General features: G+C 36.5%; 1 protein-coding gene across 5 annotated transcripts in view; it reads right to left on the bottom strand.

The window, feature by feature from the left end:
• The window catches only part of col14a1b (collagen, type XIV, alpha 1b), a 144,176-nt gene that overhangs the window by 79,418 nt on the left and 42,272 nt on the right, over positions 1-22,486 (bottom strand). For all 5 annotated transcript variants that reach the window (XM_081613013.1, XM_081613011.1, XM_081613010.1 and 2 more), the window contains 11 exons: positions 17,297-17,455; positions 17,105-17,224; positions 15,079-15,243; positions 13,938-14,099; positions 13,585-13,757; positions 10,702-10,828; positions 9,192-9,337; positions 6,264-6,393; positions 2,889-3,028; positions 2,608-2,734; positions 2,370-2,509 (listed from right to left, as the gene is read on the bottom strand). In XM_081613013.1, coding sequence (XP_081469139.1) covers positions 2,370-2,509; positions 2,608-2,734; positions 2,889-3,028; positions 6,264-6,393; positions 9,192-9,337; positions 10,702-10,828; positions 13,585-13,757; positions 13,938-14,099; positions 15,079-15,243; positions 17,105-17,224; positions 17,297-17,455 — 1,589 coding nt within the window. The remainder of the gene's footprint in view (positions 1-2,369; positions 2,510-2,607; positions 2,735-2,888; positions 3,029-6,263; positions 6,394-9,191; positions 9,338-10,701; positions 10,829-13,584; positions 13,758-13,937; positions 14,100-15,078; positions 15,244-17,104; positions 17,225-17,296; positions 17,456-22,486) is intronic.

Raw genomic sequence — 22,486 nt, forward strand, 5'->3', positions numbered from 1 at the left:
TAATCCTAGACTGAATGACTAAAGGAGACTTTTCTGCAGACATGGGCCAGAAGCTCTTTGCAAAAAGACCCGAGTGATTTTCAGAAAAAAAAAAACCTCAAATCAGATGTAAAGAAAAAATTTAATTGAACTTTATAAATAAATTAATAAAAAAACTGCATAATTTCTCAAATTCACTTCCTTATTTAGTTGCAAAATCTGTTTTCAACTTGGTCTACCCTCACAAACCAACCCTTTGCATAATCATCATCAAAAGCTCTCTCCCTGGCTGCTTCAACGTCCTTAGCTGATATAAGGTCATCAGAAAGGTCGGCTTGATCCAGTGCAGGAGACAGAAAAACAAAAATAACATCACTGCAGGACAATGTCTCCCACCCCAAGCTTGAACTGGAGAGTTTCTTCAGTCTCAGACTGCTGCATCCCAACACTATCCCCCACAAACTCCAACTCCATCTTTACATCCCTGATGTTGTTTGTACAGTTTTTTCAATTTCACATTCTTTCCGTTATTTATACAGTTTTTACACTTCTTGTAGTCATTTGTTTTTCATGCACAAATAAAGATATATTAATTAGTTTTTCTCATTGTTCTGCTCATTGCAAATTTCTTCAAATTGGAAAGTAACTCCACACTATTTTATTATTCTTTAATTTGCTCTTACTGTACAGCATTTTATTCTTATTTCTAATTTAGTATCATTTTCACTTGCCTTTCATTCTGCTGCTGGTGCACCTGAATTTCCCACTGAGCGTCTGTCGTAGTCCAACTATCCTTCCTCTGCAGGTCCTAATTATATCACTTCTACTCTAACAGCTCCCCTCACTTAACACCTCTGACTCAGCCTCCATAGATTTTGTTAATGCCTTCGTCTCCAAACCTCCTCCAGACCCCCAAGCAGGTCTCACTACCATCTGGTCAATCTCCCCTTTATTGATGCCACTCTTCTGCATCGTAACTAAAATCTCTGATTAGTTTTCATGATGCCTTCTCATTGTTCTTAATGGTTGACCTCACATACTTAAACTCATCCACGTTCAAAACCTCCACTCTTTCTGGTTTTGCACTTTCACTTGCAGCTTCTCATTCTCGTATTTTGATTCTAAATGAAATAAATATGTAGTAATAATAAGACAGTGATATTAGTGGATTCAAAATACTGGCAGTCCTTGAAAGCTGAAGGTCTTTATTTAAGAAAGGGAAATGACTGAAAACATACTTAAAGGAGTCTGTTGAAGAACCAAAAATGAAATAATGAAATTTTCATGTAAAACTTTCTTTTGTTAGTTCTGAGCAGTTGAATCCTGTTATTTTGCTGCAGTGAAATGTAAAGCTTTTAGGGAAATGAATGGAAAGCTGCCAAACCACAAAGCTTTTCAGCACTTTGATCATTTCTTTATGTTTGAACTCCATAAAAAAGGTGCGCTACTGCTAGGTTTCAAAAGTATATTTTTTTCATCTAATTTATGACAAGCTTAAAAGGAGAATCATCCGGCAAATCAAAGCACGTCACAAACTGAGGAATGTTTAATTGCATCTGGGCCTTCAAATGGAAATATCCACTTTGGTTTTTCAAAAAATCTCCAGCAGATTGTTGCAAAGTGGCATCCTGACCAAAAATGTAATGCACTTCTTTCTACTAGAAGGAATTTATGATGCAAGCATAGTGACACAGATGAGTTGAAAATTAGGTGACCACTTTCCACAAGCAGCAAACTTTCAGAGGTAAGTTTTCTGCACAATAAGAACCTATGTCTGACTAAATATGAGTTTATACATATATCATAGCTATCAGCTACATCTTGGTCTTGAATCAATAATCATTGAGTGATTATTTTGACTTATCTGACAGGATAAAAAATAAAGAAAGTTGCAAAAATTCAGGTGGAATGTTTAATCTTGGCGATAATAAGGAAGTATTTAAACGGTTCATTCCTCTTCATCAACTAGGTTGTCATTCAAATCAGAAACAAACTATTGAATAACATTTACCAGAAAATAAAGTAAACATAGCAACTAACAAGACAGTAAAGATGAATAAAATGTTGGAATAACTTTAATGTTTGACATTTTCTACTATAATTAGCTTTTTCTTTTGTTCACACATTTATCTATACAGGGATTATTTTTTTATTATTAAATATTATATTAATATATATGCAGAATAAAATGTAACAAAAATAGATAATAAAATACTAAAACAAATAAAAAAATGGAAAAGTAAATTAAATAACATAGTAACCCCACACGAAAAATGAAATGGAAGAAAATAATTAATTAGTGGAAATAATTTATAATAATAAAAAGACTAAATAAAATAAACGTGCTTGTTAATTTCAGGTTTGATTAACCATGAAAAACCTCAACAAACCTCCTCACTGTCTCCCCCATCGGTGGGTGTCCAGGTGAGTCGATACAGCACCACATCAGAGGCGGGGTGTTGCCATGACACCCTGAAACCTTCTGAGGAGATATCACTGCTTTTCAGATCCATCGGGTCTGGAACAATCTCTACATAAGAAGAAAAAATAAATAAATAAAACAGACCATCAGTCTCTTTCCATTTTAAAGGGTTCTGTTTAGTCCACCAAAAAAATGAGCCTCCCTACTTGTGGTGAAGCTTTCGGTCACTGCTGGAGCTTCTCCTTCTTTGTAGACAGCAAAGACCCCGACTGTGTACTCCGTCAGGGAGGTCAGGTTTTTGAGCAAATGGCTCGTCACAGCACCAAGGTCCACCTGCGCAACACAATCCGCACATCTAATTTAAATTGAAAAGATCCACAGAGGTTGGTTTTGTTCTTCATTTGCCTGAAGCATCAGGTTAAAAGTAAAAAACAAAAGACTTGCTGGCCTCCTCCTTGAGAGGTTGGGGTCAGCCGAACTAGCTCACCTCAGTAGTTTGAACTCCGCTGGTCTTGACGTACATGATACGGTAGCCTCGCACCAATCTGGAAGGGGAATCCCAAGTTATGCGAACTGAGCTGTGGGCCACATCTTGGAAACGTAGGTTACTTGCTGGGATGAGTGGCACTAAACAGAAAAAATAAAATAAAATAATCTGTGAATGGAAACTATTTTCTGATTTAAAATATTACTAGATGAGAGAACACCAAAAAGTTTAAGAAAAAGCTCAAACTAAAAATAAGAAAAGACTTGCTATCAATCAGCAAGCTAATTAAGATGTCAGGAGGAAATACATGAATACAATCATGGCAACTAACACAGAACGAGCTGCTGAGGTCATGATTTTACATTCTCCGTTTCTCTCACACTCTCATGGGGTTTAGAGCAAGAGTTATTGGACTCCACTATTTTAATTATAAAGTGGACTAAACCTCATTACATCACTACCACTCCCTGAGGCTCCGCTCCAACTTCATCTCCTGCTTTAATTCTCCCTCTTTCTCTTGGAAGAGCTAAAAAAAAAAAATGTTGTGCCTGTTGTAGTTTTAAATTCAGCCTGGAAAACTGATTTAGTCTCATCCGTTGGAACTTTTCGGCTTCAAATTACTGATCTGTTTTCTAAAAAAAAAAAAAAAAAAGAGAGGAGGAGGAGAAAAACCCTGATTGTTCTCTCCATTGCTTCACCTCAATTATACAGAGGGTCAGAGCAAAGACAAACCGGCAGAGAGATAGAGGAAAAATGAGGCAAGGGAGGAGATACTGCCACTGCTTTTACTATAAGTTGTGCCTCGGTCAGCAGGATAGAAAATTAGAAAAAGTGGAAAGATAGGAAAGTTTGCAAAGTTTCATAATTCTTGCTGGTTTGCAGATGCTTCCTTAAATGTCACTGCAGCTTACTTCTTCTTCGCGGAAGGAATCATTTTTATTTTTAAAGATGGATCATTTGTCTGCATTGGGAATTTTTGTACTTTCGCAAAGTACAGATAAATCCAGTGTTTCTTCTTTAATCATACACCAAATACTTTAGGAACTCGGATCAAAACCCAGGCAGACCCAGAAGGAAGGTGCAGATAAGTCGAAATTTATGATAATCACCTCTTTTCTTTCAAGTCATTTTCTTTTCAACAGGTGGCATAAAATGTAAATTTTCCATAAGAGAAGTCAGTCATTACTTATTCACAACCTCTGCATTGTGTGTCATCAGATTATGTGAAAATAAGTGCAACCTTCATGATATGTGGATAAGTGATAAAGATATTCATTTTGTGTTTATAGTTTGAATTCAGTATGCAGAGCATGTCATAACAGAAACAAAACCCAAAATGCTTCCCTCATATATTCACCACATCTAGCATGACATCTTATTTTGAAGCACTGCTCTGTTTACTCTCCGTTATACTGCATTTTTATCATGGTCATTTGCATCTGCTTTTTACACAACAGTGATCATCAGAGTGCATTATGGCTCAACAATGGAGGAGATGACAGTGCCTCATTTTGTCAAGTCTGTTAGCAAAATGAGGGATGAGAGGCTTCGGGGAGATGTGGGATCTGAATGAAAAGAAGAAATAAGTGCAGATTAAACCTCCATCAAGCATCATCCGGCTGCATGATGAGGCTTAGCAGGTGACAAGAAATGTAGCTTTTTGGATGATTCTGATGATACATCCCAGCAAGGGTGGAAAGAAACTACTTATGTTACTCATTCACATCACTGCAATTAAGCATAATTTGTCTGTACTTTGTACTTTTATAAGTTTCTTACAAAACCCAAACTTTTAGCTGAATTTGTTTTGTGTCAAATATATAGGTAGAAAAAATACCTGAAAGTTTATGTAGAGGAGAGCTGAGTGGGAGCTCAAAGACATAAAATAAGGTGTTGCTTGAAAAGAAAAATGGTTTAAAAAAGGTAGCCGCACTGTAAATTTAGTTAATCGAGAACGCATGCACTGTGCCTGGAACAATATCTCATGAGAAGTCAACTGAGGAAGCTCTCAGTCCCTTTCCAATGGAAAACACTCCGTATGTAGCTGCTGGACTTGACATAAACCTTCCCTGACTTAAAGCCACATGCCTCACTCCTTTATGGAGATGCAATAAAACACAAATTAGTAAGAATGGTAAAGATTTGGAGACAGTTAAACAGGAACAGACTCTAATCAAGGCTCAGGATGAAGAGCCACATGCAGAAAATATCTGGGAGAGAGACAGCTGGAAACAGATTTAAGGATGGGAGGCTGATAGTTTTCTTCAGTGGTGAAAAAAGTAGGAAGTGCCAGAAACGTGACTTGAACATGCCACAGTTGCACTAGTAACGCTAAATGAAAAAAAGTCAAAGGTGGTGGAAATCTAAAGTAAACATAATTACAACAGCTTATTCCACTGATTAGAAAATGTTCAAGTCGAGACTAAAACCTAATCAGGAAAATGTATCTGATGCAGTGTTTGGGTTAGAAATTTAGCTTCCTCCAATCAAAGTCCTACAATTCAGATATTTATACAGATCTAAAAGCAAGCTAAAATTAGTGAATTCAAGTGTGCTTCATGCATAAACGGAAGTCTCTTCAATAAGTGATTTGATTTCTTCCCAAATGAACAGCAGGCAGCTGCGAGGAAAGTAATAAAATGACTCGAGTAGAGCGAGGTGCACCAATGAGAATGAAAGCAAATTGAGATGAAGGTGATAAAAAGCAGTAAGAAACTTTTTATTAAGTAAATTTCATACGGATTACCTGAAGTCTAATTCTTCCATCTTTTACACGATTTTACCTCAAAGTTTTGCAGAAAGATTCGTCCAAATTTCTTTACAGAAACACAAAGCCTCTCAATCAAAGCTACAAAAGATGTTTTACATACGACATCTTTTCTCAATATTCAATATTAAATTGGTTTTACTTTATTTGACATTTTCATTATTTTTAATATTTTTGCAGATTAAACTGCGAACATTGTATTGACACAGCAATTCACTACTTATATACTCATATTTCTTGAATTTTTGCTTTTAAGACACATTAGGAATCTTCTCAAGGCAGTTTGCTGCACTGGATTTTTTTAGGGGTATCAAATTAAAGAGGCTGAATGCAAGTACTATATGTTCACATACTAGCATAGTTAGCCTGTCCTATTGAGTCTCAGTTTATTGCACTGCAGTTGTGCCTCAGTGAATAATAAGAAAATGTACAGAAAAATAGTTGAGCTATTAAATGAAAGAATTGCGGGAAAATGAGAATCACAGCTCATCAGAGGAATAAAATGTGAAAACACACTTAATAGTTTGCGACAGGCGACAGAGCACGGACAGTAGAGAGGATCTTCAGAGATTTTTTGAAGCTTGAAAAACTGGCTGATGGAGACTTACATGTGGTCTGCTGACTGGTCATGGGATCACTGGCCTCCTCTCCATACATGGCATAAACCGTCACAGTGTATTCAGTGGCCGGAGTTAATCCTTCCAGCTCCACCTCATTTACAGAATCACCCACTTTCACCTGTTTGCACACAGACACAGAGCAGAACAGTATGAACGACTCCATCCGAAAACTAACGGCGTGTTTTTCACTCCAACATCTTTTGACTCCAGTTTAAATTGTTCATGTCATCTCTCTGTGATTCCATCGTATCCGTCCAACCGACCCGTACAATTCGAAGAAGCTGTGAACAAGACGCATTTGATGAAATGATTTCAGATGCGCAGCTCGGTCAGAAAAGCTTCAGGAGACTCAAGGTAAAATGAGACAATGTGAGACTCGGTAAGAAGGTTGAGAAGTGAAAACTTTTCAATGCAGCCACCCAGTCACATAATGAAGGCCTTCCAGCTTTTCAGAAAGATGCTTTCAAGGCTGCTGATTCAACACTGAGAGCCGTGAGCGACTAAATTATTATTTCTTTTCAAAAGAAAATTGTTACAACAAAAATGAGTCTGTCAATTACAGACCAAAAGCAGTTGTTCAGCTGCCTTTTTGTCTACCACCTGCATACAGCTGCAAAAAGTAAATTAACCTTAATATCCTTCTAAAAGATTTCATTTTAAACATGAATATGCGATGAAAACACTGTATATTCTTTACATATTCCAAACAGAAAAAAAATTAATGATCAAATTTGTCATTAATTAGCAGAAGGTGATAGAAAATGATTAAAACGACGCTGAATTATGAGCACTGTCCACATTTTTCTTTTAAGACTTCATGAAAAAAATGCTTGCACATTTAGCCTTTCTGTGAATCACTCAACAAATATTTAGTTTCTGAGAACTGCCTTACACCTGCGTTGCATGGAGTCAACAAACTTCTGGAAGCTGTGCAAGAGGTTGGTGAATGATTATTTGTTCAACCTACAAGATCAAACATGGCTGTGCACCTGTAAAGTGCGGTGAACACTGCCAGCATAAACTCCAATCACCTCACACGTTTTGTATCTCATTAAAGTAGAGGAACACGGGGTACTCTGATAATCTACTTGTGAAACGTTTGGGTTTGAACACATAAAACAGAGAAAAGTGTGTTGCTATCAGCTAGCACTGCCAGCAGCGATAGCTCCGAAACAAATGGCAACTCTCGCTGACTTCCAACTTAAAACCAGGACGCTCTCATCCTGGATCCGATTTAATTCCCAGCAACAACTTAAAAACACAGAAATATTTTTTGCCAGGAAGAATTATATTTATGCCAATACCAATTTTAACAAAACAGTATATACTTTATTTTAAACACTGATCTAACTCCAAAATTTAACTAGATATTCTAAAGACTTATTCAGGAAAATTCTGCAAAAAAGCTGCTACATAGTTGATCAGAAATTCTTATATTGAGGAATTGATGCATAGAAACAATTCTATTTCCCTGTTAAAGTAAAATATAATGGTTTTGAAAGAATCACAAGGTTGTAATTAGCATCTTGTAAACTTTGTTCAAGTTGCTTGGAAAATATAGTTCAGAATTTTTTTTAATGGGGTTCAAAGAATCACTTTAATATTGCTCTTCCCTGTAAATACCTTCTTTTGCTTTTTGGACTTGGAGATTGCGTCAAACACCTAATGCGAAATGGATCAAGACCAAAATGGACTTGAAAAAAGCTGCTATAATGACTGCAATTTCTCTACTTTGCTGCTACAAATAATAGTAAACTCCTATGAGCACGCTTTCTCCAATTCCCCATTTTGCTTCACTCTGAATTAAATCTCACTTTCCTTCAGTCTCAAAAAACTGTCCTCAAATTAAATCCCAAATCCCAGAAAGGGACGTGAGTGCAACTCGCATAAGCTGAAATCTGCCAAATTTTGGGTTATGACACTAAAACCTCAGAGCCAGACTCATCCTTGCTTCTGGAACGCATCTATTCTCACGCTTAATTCCTTCATGAATTGTTTTTATTACCTTCCACCTGCAGGGGAAAGGAAAAGCAGGAATAATGAGGTCTAATGGGAAAGGGCGAGTACAACTGGCTGTGCCTTTTCCACCTCTTATCCTCCTCTGTCATGTGTGACTCATTTTCCAGAGCTGCAGAGAGAGGTCATGATTTTATCATCCTTTTAAAACGATGCTCTGATGTGCTGAAAGAATCACAATCAGCCAGTGATTGCAGAGTGATTACAATTGCAGTCTTTCTGCTTTATTTTCCAGCAGTTTAAGGGATACAAAATGGTATGAGAATTATGCTGTTTCACACAATGCACAGAAAAAAATGAGAGAACAACACTTTCCTCTTCCAGTGGCTTATTTCTATGTTGATATTTTAGAAATGTGAACCTCAAATGTGACAGAAAATTTTACAGAAAATAAAGACAAAATATAGAATGTTGCTTTTCATTGTTATAGGTAATGTAATTGTATTTTCTGTTTGTTTTGTATAAAATCTCCCTTTTCTTTTTGTTCACTCTTTATTGTTTCTAAAAATAGTTTTTTTTCCTTTTTTTAATTTTCATCTCACTATGAAGACATGTTATCACTATTGAGTTAGCTGATTGGTGGAGGGTTGATTGCTCAACCAGCAGCTGCATGATCTACCCAACATATATAGACCACATTAAAATAATTTCTTCACTTTGACAATAAAGTCTCATCCAGGTTTACACAAACTTTGCAAAAGGTGAACATTACTCAATCCTAAAAACGACATTTTAGACATTTTCTTTTAACGGACCTGGAAAATGTAGCAGTTTTTAAGCAGAAGACAACGGGTAAATGAGACTATAAAAAGTACAGAACTGCTCTAGGAAATGTGTTACTTCCATTACTTGTGCTTTATAAATTCCCTCATTTTCACATTTGGTGGACCTGCTGTTTACCTCCTTCTCATCTGCAGCTTCTTGCTCAGTCAGCGGGGCGTACAGGATCATGTACCCCGAAGCCCCCGCGGCGATCTTCCAGCGGACCCTCATGGTGCTGTGAGTGATATCAAACAACTCGAGGTTGTTCACTGTGGGCAGTGCCACTGCAAGACAGAGCCACATTTCACACTGATAAGTTGACCACTTTAAAAAATAACCCACTTTATAAATGTACAGTCAAAATGTTGATCAAAGATAGACAGAAACTTTATTCAACCCTTTAATATGAGGATTAAATAGGAGCCAAATCAGATTTAATGACCACATATCTGTACACTAAAAAACAATAACGACCCCTCATGGCAAAATCCAAACGCTGTGAACTGTACAGAAAGGTCAACCTGTTACTTAATTTTCTTTCTTGACCAGCAGGGAGAAATTTCTTATTTTGATAATTGAGCAGCTGTTACACAGGACAGGTTGCTCTGGTGTGTCAGGATGACGCCTCATGCAACAGTTTTAGAAAATAGACCTAAGCAAAACTATCACTTGATTAGCAGGATAAGCCCTTTTATGCATAATGGAACTCCTATATTATGTTTATGGCTCACTTTTAATGTTTAATGTTTTTGCATAAGACGTATGACATTTTATTGTGATGATTAGTTTATGTTTAGTTTCTGCAAAGCTAAGTTTAATAATATTGTTTCCCAATTTCCTTTCAGTTCCCATAGCAAATGCAGGAACCTGATACCAGTGTGGATGAATACATTGCTTTCAAAAGGTTTCTAAACCATTACATTACATTTCTCTCTATTATCAGTTCTATTTTTTAAAGTCATTTCTATGAGGTGCCAGAGAAACTGCTGAAGAAATCAGGGTTTTCTCAGGAAGCACAGAGAATAGTAATACATTCCTGTTAGTTTGCTGAAAACAGTTCATGTATTTAATCATTCTTCACTAAAACATGGTCAGTGATGCTAACAGATAGCCCAAATATTTAGCATTTAACATGATTTTGTAAATCGTGTTTCTTCATAGCAGATAGAATAAGAAAAGGGTGTCAAATTTGTGCAATAAGAACATCGATAGACCATTTCTGCAGGTGTCTAATAATCTTATTCTACATAACATTAAAAATAAAGGAGTGCAGGACATTGTTTTATTTAAAAAGGAACAAATGTTGCTTTTTTTAACTGCTGGGTTTTAAACCGAAAATTTTACTTATTCTGATCCCCTGAAAACAAATTCCCCTGAATACAAAATTAAGTTTTAATAGGCAAGTTGTTTCATAAGGATATTTAAAGAACAACTCCAATCGCTTCAAGAATAAGCAACAGATTACATCGAGATTATATATTTATATGCAAGTCTGAAAATTAAGAGCTTTTTTTTTGTTTTTTTTTAATGAGGTGAAAAATAAGCTATTTTCTTCTTAAGCAACTTGATGTAAGTACAGTGCAGTCAAAAACTGCACTGTACTATAAAAATACTTGTTTTTTTATAGGTTGTAACCACAGATGCTTACATGTGGTGGCACTTCCTCTCAGGGCCTCGCTGGCGGAGCTTCGGTAGACGGCAAAAACGGCCACTTGGTACTCTGTGAGGGAGTTCAGGTAGGTCAGCTCCACGCTGTTCTCCGTCCCCAAAACCACCTGAAAGACAGCCTTAAAATCAGGATCTGGATCTCCAAAGACGGCTTTACAACCACTAAACAAACAGAAAAAAAGTTTCAGATTAAGTTTATTTACACATCTTTAATAGGAACTCTTAGGAGCGCTCGTCAATGTGTCAAAAAGGATTTTATGAACGCATTTATTTCCTAAAATGTGATTTCTTTAACCAAATTAATGGTGAGTTATTCACCTGCAATGAATAATAGTTTAGTTTGAGGCTTTTTACATATTTTTATTAAGAGTGCTAATAAGCACGGAGGGTGTTGTATTCTTTTAAAAAAGCTGGAATTAGCAAGTCAGTCCAGGTTTCTACTGATGTCCAAAAACATTATGAGGTAAAAATAAAGTCAAAGTCTGAGCCAAAAAGCTAAAAAGAAGATTACCAAGTACTAGTATAATAATTGTAGAAATTAACAGTTGAAAATAAAAAGGGAGGAAACATTTCAACCAATTATCTTCTCACAAAATAGTTTTAGCTAAAATTTCATTCTGGTTTTTCACTTCCTTTAGTTGTCAGATAAATGACTTGTACAAATTTGGAGCTTGCAATCGCACCACTTGTCACTGCAGTTTTTGTTTCCTTCAGATGAGGTGTGATGAAATCAGACACAGCAATTAAGAAATAGAAAAAAATACAAGAGAGAATCAAGTTTCAAAGCAAATTTGATTAAATTTACTTTGACTATGTGACAGAAAAGCTATGCATATAAAGTAACCAGGTAAAAGATTTAAGTGTGCATTGAATAAAACCCCAAACAAGTCTTGGAGGAACTGAACATTTCCATTTTATGACTTTATTTGTTTAGCATATTAATGTTTTCGATGTTCCCATCTCTGTAGTAGCTGGAACACAAAGGTGGATACAATCTTGTTTACCTCAGTATTAAGAGGCATTTGGTTTTATGATTCCCTAATGGCAAATTTCACAGAACAGTCCCCATTTACTATGCAGATCACTCCAAGAAATGAAATTGTTGAGGTGACCCTGAAAGGATTAGCAGAGCGGCTTTAATTAAAAACGCCGTCATTAAATCAGCACTTAGGCGTTTTATTTGCCTTGTGCTGGGAAATCCCCTGCAAACTAATATCAATTAAGGTGCCTAAAGAAAACACTCCAAGTCTTGGGACTTGATACCTAGGGCTGAGTGAACATGGGAGATGTGATAACAATTATCTTGGTCAAATCATAAATATTCACTGTAGTCAGGTTCCCTTCACAACAGAGACAGGACATTTGACAGTCAGATCACTGGTGGCCTTTGTCAGCGCTTGGAGAAGTCCTTAGAAATAATCTAGATGCTTCCCATCATGCATGATCGATTGCTAGAATTCCCCAACTGTTTCAAAAATTCATAAAACTTCAGTAGGGAGCTTGTGGTGGTTTATCATCATGGTGGCAATATATCATGGTCCTGGGTGAGGCATTGAGTAGCAGTGACAGGTTATTCATGAAACGCGGCCAAGGTGCTCCAACATAAATTTGTCATTAGAGAATTTGAAACAGCACAGACCATGAGGTAGTAGTCTCAGACCAAAACAACAACCCTATCACTTGGAGTGCTGATAGCTGATAGCACTCCAAGTGAGTTATGGTAAAGTTCTTATTTGTGCAGAAGGTTCCACAATTTACATTTAAATAAAGGCCCAAAAAAGTGCCATGATACAGCAGCCTGCTGTGTGGAGGCGTTGTTATGCATTTGACTTTGTGTCAAATAAAAGTGCCAGATGGGGAGAAGACAGCACAAGACTGAGGAAAGTTTGATTTTGCAAAAATTTAAACTCAAATTTTTTTCTTACTCCATCAAAGAAAAGTAGTTAAGTCATTTCACAGAACGTCACTTGACTGCATTGAGTAAAACGTAGCATTTGAAGCAAACTGCTTTTTAAAAGTGTAATGCTTGAGCATGCAAATACATTTTTTACAGTTTTATTTTACAAACTCAAACTGTTTGGAAATGGAAACCTCATTAAAAGTTCAGAACGGCATGGATGAGTGATTTTGGTGTAGAAGAGCCAGAATGGTCTGCAGAGACCTTTGACCTCAACATTATAAAACACCTTTGGGATGAATTCAGGCAGAGCGCCACCGTGCCATTTTCTCCAACATCAGTGACTGACCTCATAAATGCTATGTGAAATTAGTTTGTCTATATATGTGTGTCAAGGCAACTGCCCTATTGTTTATGGCAATATAGTATATATTTCACAAATAGTTATTGCATAGTGCACTAGAGTGATGACCGTTTTAGTCACTTGAAATAAATATTTTGTTGAAGCATTTGGACAGCCCTGGGGTTCTTGGAGACTGAGAGGTATTCATAATCTGGTGTGAAGGAGATATCACTTACAGAGTTTGGAGTCAAACTGAGTGTACTTGTTCACAGTGGTAAAACATTTCAAGTGATTTTATTTTTCTTGCCTTTGTGGATTATATCGTTTCTGGCCTTGGATCACAGATTTGGAGTTAAAATTAAGACATAAATTTAATCAGTTGTATGATGACACCCTCTGATTATTCAGGTGGATTAATATAAACATAAATTATAGCTGAGTTCAGGACATGATTATGGAGTAATTAAAAAGCTATTTAGATTTTGGACCAACCAGGACAATCCTGATGTAACTCAGTGTAAGATATGTCAAAAAAATAGCTGCAATTTCATGAATATGTAAAAAAAATAAAATAATAATAATACATTCAAAGTTTAAATAAAAATACAGTAGAAACCAGATACCTTTTCTTCTGGTTGTCCTCCACTGGCTGGATAGTACACCACTCGATATTTCTCCACTAGGCCCGGCGCGTGGTTCCATGTGACCCGAAAACTACGAGCTGTTATCTCTGATGTCACCAGATTACGAGGGGCTGCAATGGAGGTGACGGGTGGAGCTGGCTCTCCTCCTCCTCCTGCAAAGTATGAAGACCAAATTAGAAGTGACACATGCAGTGTTCAATTTCTATAAATAATATCAACAGAAATGTAAAAAAAAAATAAATAAATAAATAAAAATGCTTAAGCAGTTTGACACTGAATTTAGTTGCTAATATGTAACCAATGCGCACTAGGATTTATTAACCGACTTGAACCTTTTATTTTTTTGTCAAGCTGCTCCACACGGTCGCAGACTGTCTTGGTGAGACCTTCCACGATGTCACTCATCACACTGAAGTCTGCCACGTTGTAGACGTGAGTCTCCTCGGGAGGAGACGCAATGGCCTTCAGCTCGTTTTCATCTGCGTTTTTCACACCTGAAAGGAAAGGAGAGAGGCAGAAATGGAGAGAGGAAAATTTAGACTGTGAGGCAAAAAAAAAAAAAATAACACATGAAAGGTGCCGAGGAGAGGTTTCTGATGATGCAACAAGGAGAGGGAAAGAGAGAGAATTTCATTTTACACATTGGATAAAAAATGTAATTATTGAGTTATTATCAGAAATGTTTCCATAACATGCAACAAATTTTGTCTAATTTCTACAACAGGCGAAAGTCTGGATTTCAAAACTTGTAATTTAAGAAAAAAAAAAAGTGATCCTGTTGCATGCATTGCTTTTCTACCTTGCATTTTAATGTTCAAACAAGGTGGCTTTAAAAAAATATTTGATGTTTTAGCTTTCTATGCATCTAATACGTCACTAAGCCCAGGTAGCATACTCATGTACACTATATGTAGTCATACTAGATAAATCACCATCCACATTCTGATGGTGCTCATTTGTCAGAATAACTGTAAATTTTAAAAATAACCTTTCCCCAGTCGATAAACACACCTTTCATTAAGCCAACATTTATGTGTTAATTTTTTTTTCTTCTTGTGATGTAATATTCTAACCTCCAATGTTAAGCTTTTAATTAAATATATTTTTAAAAAGGAGAGGGTTGAAAGCATCAGTCTGTAATTAATCTATATAAATCGTTTAACTTAATGTATTGAATACGACTGGTGTCAAAAAGTTCAGTTGCATAGAGTCAGTGCATATACTGCAGAATGCTCTGCATATATATAAAACAGTAACCCAATAAATATTCTCAGGCTTCATTATGCAGACACTCTGTCTGCACTGTTGCTGAAGTGTTTCCAGTGGCAGCGTGTTCCAATCCTTTTATTGGGCGAACTGTTATTCCACTGCTCAGGGCACTCAGGGACTGTACAGAACACTAAGCTCTCATCCCAAAACATGTTTACTAGATATGACAAAGAAAAGATATGAGTTAATACAGAGAGGACATACCAACAGCAAACAGTTCTATCCCAGCATCCTTCAGGCTTTGGGCAGGAGGAATCACATCGTCTTGGGACTTCCCATCAGTGATGAGAATTCCTATTTTTGGAACACCAGGCCGGGACCCAGATTCTACTTTGAAGCTGTTTTCCAGTATAAAGGTGAGAGCCAGACCTGGATTGTTGAGAACAGTACAATGTCAGTAAATAAAAAAAGAAGATAATCAAAGTAGAAGCTGCAAGTAATAACATATTAAAAAAAATTATCTAAATACATTCAGGCGTAATAGTCTTGGAAAGTAAAAGACAAATAGTTGAATACAAGCCAAGTCATTGTTAGTTTCTACTGTCAGATAGCTAGAGAATAAAAAAAAGTGTTTTCAATATAAAGGGAGAGAAGGCCATCATAAGTCTCAAGTGAAGCGTTAAGAGAGGCTCTCTTCAGTCATAACGTCAGGAAATGACACTGCATAGCAAGTTTAAAAATGTAAAGAACAGGACTGCAGAGAGGTAGCTCGAGAGCTCCACACAACAGAGCAGAAAAGTATCAAAGGCAATGTCAAAAAGAAAAAAAAGCAAAGGTTAGCACCTTGCTACATTACTCCCACAAAAAAATGAATAAATAAAAAAAAAAATTATAGATGTAAATTTGTAAAATGCCTCAAAAACATGGACATGTAATATTATACCTAATTAGGCAAACAGACTTAGAGAAGTTGGAAAATTGGAAAGAGAAATGAGAAACTGTTTCAGAATTACAAACATTTATTTTCTTATAGTTTCAAAGTAGCCAGTAAATTTAAAAGAATGATAGTAATTCGCCACCAAAAATAAATAAAAACTGATTTCACATATACTAATAAATATAAATTATTTTTGTGTAAATGATACTAAACATCAAGTCTTTGCTAATTTTCGGTTTGTTTTTGTGAGGAAACAAACTGAAATGTTTGTTATTTCATTGTATCTTTTACAATGAAATAACATAAAACTCATGTCTCACCATATTAGGAAAGACAATTTTTTACATGTGCACATGAAATTGACGCACAGTTATCACAATAACAGGTTCCATGCTTTACACAATAATATATTTGGCCTTTGGGCAGACATTCATTGTTCTTTATGTCCACGGAGATCTCACCAGTCACTCTACTAAAAGTCAGAGATAGAGGAGGTAATTAATAGAAAACAAAATGTGGGTTATTCACAATCAACACTGCAAAATGTTATCAGAATATTGCAGTGTGATGTTGTACTGTTTTCATGCAGTTGTACTAGCACTGAAAAAACACTGCACCGAGTATTTGCTTGACAAGAGGACATCTAATGTAAAATGACAAAAACCTTGTACCCACCAATTATTTTTAAGATGCATTATGTACTGGCTTGATGGTTTGATTGTAGCCTGAGTTTCCCTCTGAGGTCCTAACAGAAGCTAAAACTTGTCAGAACCAAGGCAGGAGCCACTCTCAGAGATTGTAACTTAACTGGTCTGAAGTGTCGCCATTAGTTTGACAAGTTTTTTGTCTTCTGAGTTTGATCTCATAATGAGCAGCTGAGTTCAGAGGTAGCCCACACTGACATCTCCGATTTCTGCACTGAAAATCCAATCTTGGATTGATTGATATATTAATACTGTTTAACCGCATAATATCTAATCCAATACATACTACACAATAATGGCAATTTCCATAAAGTGAAAATGCAATTGTAGTCCTTCTAATGTACGTAGCACTTCTTTTATGCTTCAATGTACTTTTTCATAATTTCCTGCTGCAGAATATCAAATCAACATTGGAAGTCATTTTTTGTTGTCCTGACCTTCTGATTCACAGTCTCATCCGATCGGCAAAGGTTGTTATTGAATCTATAAATACCAACCTGAAATTAACTGCACCAGAGGGAATTTAATAAACCGAGGTAGCAAACTGGCTTGGTTCCAGTTCCACCTCTGAATGTCATCTGTTTGCTCATCTGTGTTTGGAAGACTATAATAACCGGAAAGTAGGGTGAGAATTTGCTTGGCAGCATACCTGTCAGTGTGTTTCCTCCTTTATAGGGCAGGTTTTTCACAGCCTCTATCACAGCCTCTTTGGTAGTGTGAGCATTCAGATGCCACTCAATCCTGGGGTCTCCACTGTACTGAGCAAGTCCTGCATTGGACAATAAAAGATAAGATGTTGTTCAAGCAATTGAAAGAGGGAAAAATCCAAACCAAAACTCACCAATTCTTGTTTTGTCAAATTCCACAGAAAAGGCAGTGACAAGGTTTTCAAGGAAGGCTCGAACCAGCCTGAAGTTGATCCGACCGATACTCCAAGAGCCATCCACCAGAATCACAATGTCAGCTATGGCAGGAGTCTTGCACATGAATCCATCTTCAGCTGACGGCGTGACAAAAAGAAAGCAAAGGCAAAAAAATTAGTATTTTTAAAGAGAAAAATGGTAATTAAACCCCAAAAGACGTCAGGCAATGATTTAAATAAAAATTATATCAAACTTTGATATACCAGTATAGTGCTCACATATGTTGAACCTGCAGAGGTAAAAGTAGGACAATTAGATCTGCAGCTTCTGTCCTAAAGTATTACAAAGTGTTTCATTAATTCTAATTCACTTCAACGCAGTATAATTAAACCCCAGAGGACCGAGGTGCTTAGTTTCAGCAGATGAAAAATAACGGCCCACTCTGTTGTTTGTCTCAATAGTTTACTAGGTGATAAAGCAGACCAGGCTCTAATGAGCCAACAGCAGTTCATTTACAAACGCTCATACGGCAAACAGAGAGAGTCGAAGGCCAACAGAATAAGGAAACAGTTCCATTTCAACCAACCATTTCCACATCTCTGGGAAACCTCATAGAGCAGGGGTCGCAGTACAGTCCATACAAAAACTGTCCATACAAAAACGCCTCGTCAGCATGAATCTGATGCATAGTTGACCCGTTTGCTCCAATGGTTCATCTACTGTATATATTTGAACTTTTTAGAGCTTTTGCAGCTGTTGGCTTGTAATTTCTTACCCTACAGATATTGGAGAATATTTCTTTCGGGTCACAGCATGTTTTAACATTTTGTCAGAGTGGAGCAGGTTATAAGAGTGAGTGATCGGAGGGCTGGCAGGGGCATTCTTCAGCAGTCGTTTTATTCGACGTTGACAGGAACTTAGTGGGGTATCTCTTCTGGCAAGTCTCAGCAGTGTTGGAATGTGAGCCTCCTCCCTGATTTGTTTTAAAGGTCTGAGCAGTGATTAAATATATATTTGGTGGGTAGAAGGAAGCAACGGCACAGGAGGCACACAATCAGGAAGCTGCAGTTGAAAGGATCAAATTTAAAGCTTATGGTGTTTGATGTTGGTTTTATGGAGGAAGAGGACATTGACCTCTTACTGGGAAGGTTTAACATAATGAAAATGCTTCATTTTGCTGTGATTTCATTGACATTATTTAGTTAATTAAAAATAGGGTTGAAAATGTTCTGAGAATTCTGAAAATCTGAAGTTTTCCATGGAAGTGAATGGGGATTTAAACATTGGTCCTTTATGGGGTTTTAGATATATTCAGAAAAATATAATTTAGCATATCAGATGTCAAGCAGGTACACTTTACTAAATATATGCTATTCCTCAATTATGCAGACGTCATGCACTGTCTACTGAAGGTTTATTGAGGCCATGTCCCTACATGTACTGTGCCTTCCTGAGTTACATAGACAATTTAAAACCCAGGCTTACGGAGGATACATGTCTGAGTCCATGGACTACATAAACTAACATACTATTAATTATATATTTGAGTGCATGATTATAATTATTTAAAATATAATATATAAAATATAATTTTATTATAATTATATGTGATATCATTATAATAAAATTTGCTTAAACTAACCTAATTTCAGGTTAGCTATAAACTAATTTAAACAATTCCACTGGAAATGACTCATTTGGAAAAATCCTCAGCTTCCCCAATTTCCCTTTCTATGCAACATTTCCAGTTTTAAGAAAAAAAAAATACCTTCCTTTGATAAATCTAATCTAAACAGTTTAAAGTTTGCTTACACACAGTGACATTTAAAAACTTCTGATGCCCTAATTTGTGTTTTTTTTTTTTTTTTTAGCTTTGACCTTTCTATTCAGACTTTACTCGCTTTACTTTAGGAACTTTAACGCATGATGCTAAGGCACATTTTTCTAGCCTTCTTGCTTTGAGTTGCCATTGATATTATCAGTGTGAATATCTTATTCTGTCACTTTAAAAGGAACTCAATTACAAAGTTGACATTTTAATACATATTGTATTAGTGATTACTAACACAGCAGTCTTTGTCTGTGTTACACACACAAAAAAAGATCCTTTAGATTAAAATGATGTCAACATTTCCAAAAGCTGTCACACAAAAGTTGAAAATTCAAATGGATAAAACAGAAAAACTTTGCTTTGATCTATTCAGTCTTTTTGTCGTTTGCTGAAATATGGCTTTACAGTACATATATATTTTCAGAATTAAAAAACCTCATCAAAAAGAAAAACATTTGAGGCCTTATAATATTTATTGTTGCTTATACTGTCTGCAGTTCTCAGACATGTGATAAATATCTATTATCTTTTTAAATGGCTTATGATAGCTATATACTTCCTCTAACAGATGATAAAAACAAGTCTCGACTCTTTTCTTCTGACTTTTACATCTAAAAGTGTTGTTGCAGCAACATGGTGACACACATACTACACTGTTGGTAAAAATCAGATCAAGGAAGATTGAGATTTTTTTATTTTCCAGTTGATCAGTTATGGGTTAGTGTAATCAGATGGGAAATTGGACAATTCAGGTCAAAAGTAAAGTTGTGTCATGATTCTTCACTTTATCTGCCATATGGCAAACAAGAGGGCCTTGAAGAAGAGACAGAGGGGAGTTGGGAATGGCACTGTAGTGTACAGTCATGGCCAAAAGTTTTGAGAATGATTCAAATGTTAATTTTTACAAAGTCTACTGCTTCAGTTTTTATAATGGCAATTTGCATAAACTCCAGAATGTTATAAAGAGTGATCAGCTTAACAGCAATTAATTGCAAAGTCAATATTTGCCTAGAAAATGAACTTTATCTCCCAAAACACATTTCAACTTCATTGCAACCTTAAAAGGACCAGCTAACATCGTTTCAGTGATTGCTCCATTAACACAGGTGTGGGTGTTGATGAGGACAGGGCTGGAGATCAATCTGTCATGATTAAGTAAGAGTGACACCACTGGACACTTTAAAAAGAGGCTGGTGCTTGGCATCATTGTTTCTCTTCTGTGAACCATGGTTATCTCTAAAGAAATGCATGCAGTCATCATTGCACTGCACAAAAATGGCCTAACAGGGACGAGTATCGCAGCTAGAAAGATTGCACCTCAGTCAACAATCCATCGCATCATCAAGAACTGTAAACATGCCAACTGTAAAGCATCCTGAAACCATTCATGTGTGGGGTTGCTTCTCAGCCATGGGAGTCGGCTCTCTCACATTCTTGCCTAAAAACACAGCCATGAATAAATAATGATACCAGAATGTCCTCCGAGAGCAACTTCTCCCAACCGTCCCAGAGCAGTTTGGTGATGAACAATGCCTTTTCCAGCATGATGGAGCACCTTGCCATAAAGCAAAGGTGATAACTAGGTGATAACTCTATGTTTTGCTCAGGGAACAAAACGTAGAGATTTTGGGTCCATGGCCTGGAAGCTCCCCAGATCTTAATCCCATTGAAAACTTGTGGTCAATCATCAAGAGACGGGTGGACAAACAAAAACCTAGGAATTCTGACAAAATGCAAGCATTGATTGCGCAAGAATGGACTGCTATCAGTCAGGATTTGGTCCAGAAGTTGATTGAGAGCATGCCAGTGAGAATTGCAGAGGTCCTGAAGAAGAGGGGTCAACACTGCAAATATTGACTTGCTGCATTAACTCATTCTAACTGTCAATAAAAGCTTCTGTTACTCATAATATGATTGCAATTGTATTTCTGTATGTGATGAAAACATCTGACATACACACATGAAAACCAGAGGGCAGCAGATCATGTGAAGATATAATATTTGTGTCATTCTCAAAACTTTTGGCCATGACTGTAAATACTCTCTTTCAAAAATGTTTCAGTTATTTCAGAAACAGGTTCCAAACATTGTCAGAGACTCTTTACAAGCTCTCCATTAACTTTTTGAATTGCTGCTATTTGGCAAATGGTTCTGCAACTTCAAAAGCAGAAGCACAGATTTCTGCTTCAAACTCCTATAAGGCTTAGCTGCTGCTAAGATGATATACCTTACATTGTTCACACCAGTTTAATTAAATTGTCAGTCTCAGTTCGTTTCTTTTTATGACTTTTGGTGAAGGCGAGTCGATTTAGTTTCTCTATTACCAATCAGAATAACTGACAAGTAATAGGAGAAGAAAAGTTTGACTAAATGAAACCTGACTCCGATGTTAAACACTTCAAGAATTTAACTTTTGTTCCGCAATTCTTTCAGACAGAAGGCCTATGAATTTCACTAGCAAAAAAAAAATAAAAAAATGACTTGACTGTCTCTAAAAACACTCAAACATTTATAACAATATCCTCTAATCTGAAAGATAAAATTACCAAAAACACAACATGTTTGTGTTAATTTGATTATGTGCTTCCCACCAGTTCCTGTTAGAATGTATCAGAAAATAAAGCAATATGACACGGAAATATCCGTGTTGTAACACACAATATCCCTGAACAAAGATGTTGTTAAGAGGAAGGATTTAAACGAGTTCAATGCCAGAAAGGAAGGATTCATTTCAGTCAGTGCAGGAAGCAAAACCAGAAAGTTAGACAGGGATTTAGAGCTTTAGAGCCAGCTCTGTAAAAGACTGGCACCTGGACTGGTGGTGAAAGGGTGGAAAAGAGAGGAGGAAGCAAAGGAAGAGCCACAGACACTCGTATATTACAGGGTGTAAGTGCAAAAGTATGTATGTGGTAAATAACAATGCTCTTTCCTTTGGCTTGATTTCCAACTCCTACCCATTTATTATTTCTTATTCTCTGAGAGAATGTCCAACCTACACTAACACCATAATTAGGCCTATTCTGTTGTGTTACAAGTGCCGTCTTAGGAAGTGTCCTCATTTTGCCTAACTGAAAAAGAAAGTGTGAAACTGGTGAGAGAAAATAGTAATACGTCTTTAGGCACTTTTGGACCAAACAGTCTGAGCAGCTGGGCAAGCTATGCTAATTTGGAGAGAGAGAGCAAAATACCCCTGAGGAATATACAGCATGCTGGTTGCATATGCACTGATATAATTGTGTGATCTAACAACCAGACAATTTTGAATCATGTTATTCCTCGGTCACAGACATTTAAATGTCTCATCAATCCATTAAATTCACTTTGCACCAAAATTTTG

This window comes from Poecilia reticulata, chromosome 11 (assembly GCF_904066995.2).
Source record: "Poecilia reticulata chromosome 11, P_reticulata-male-v2, whole genome shotgun sequence".
NCBI classification, from domain to species: Eukaryota; Metazoa; Chordata; class Actinopteri; order Cyprinodontiformes; family Poeciliidae; genus Poecilia; species Poecilia reticulata.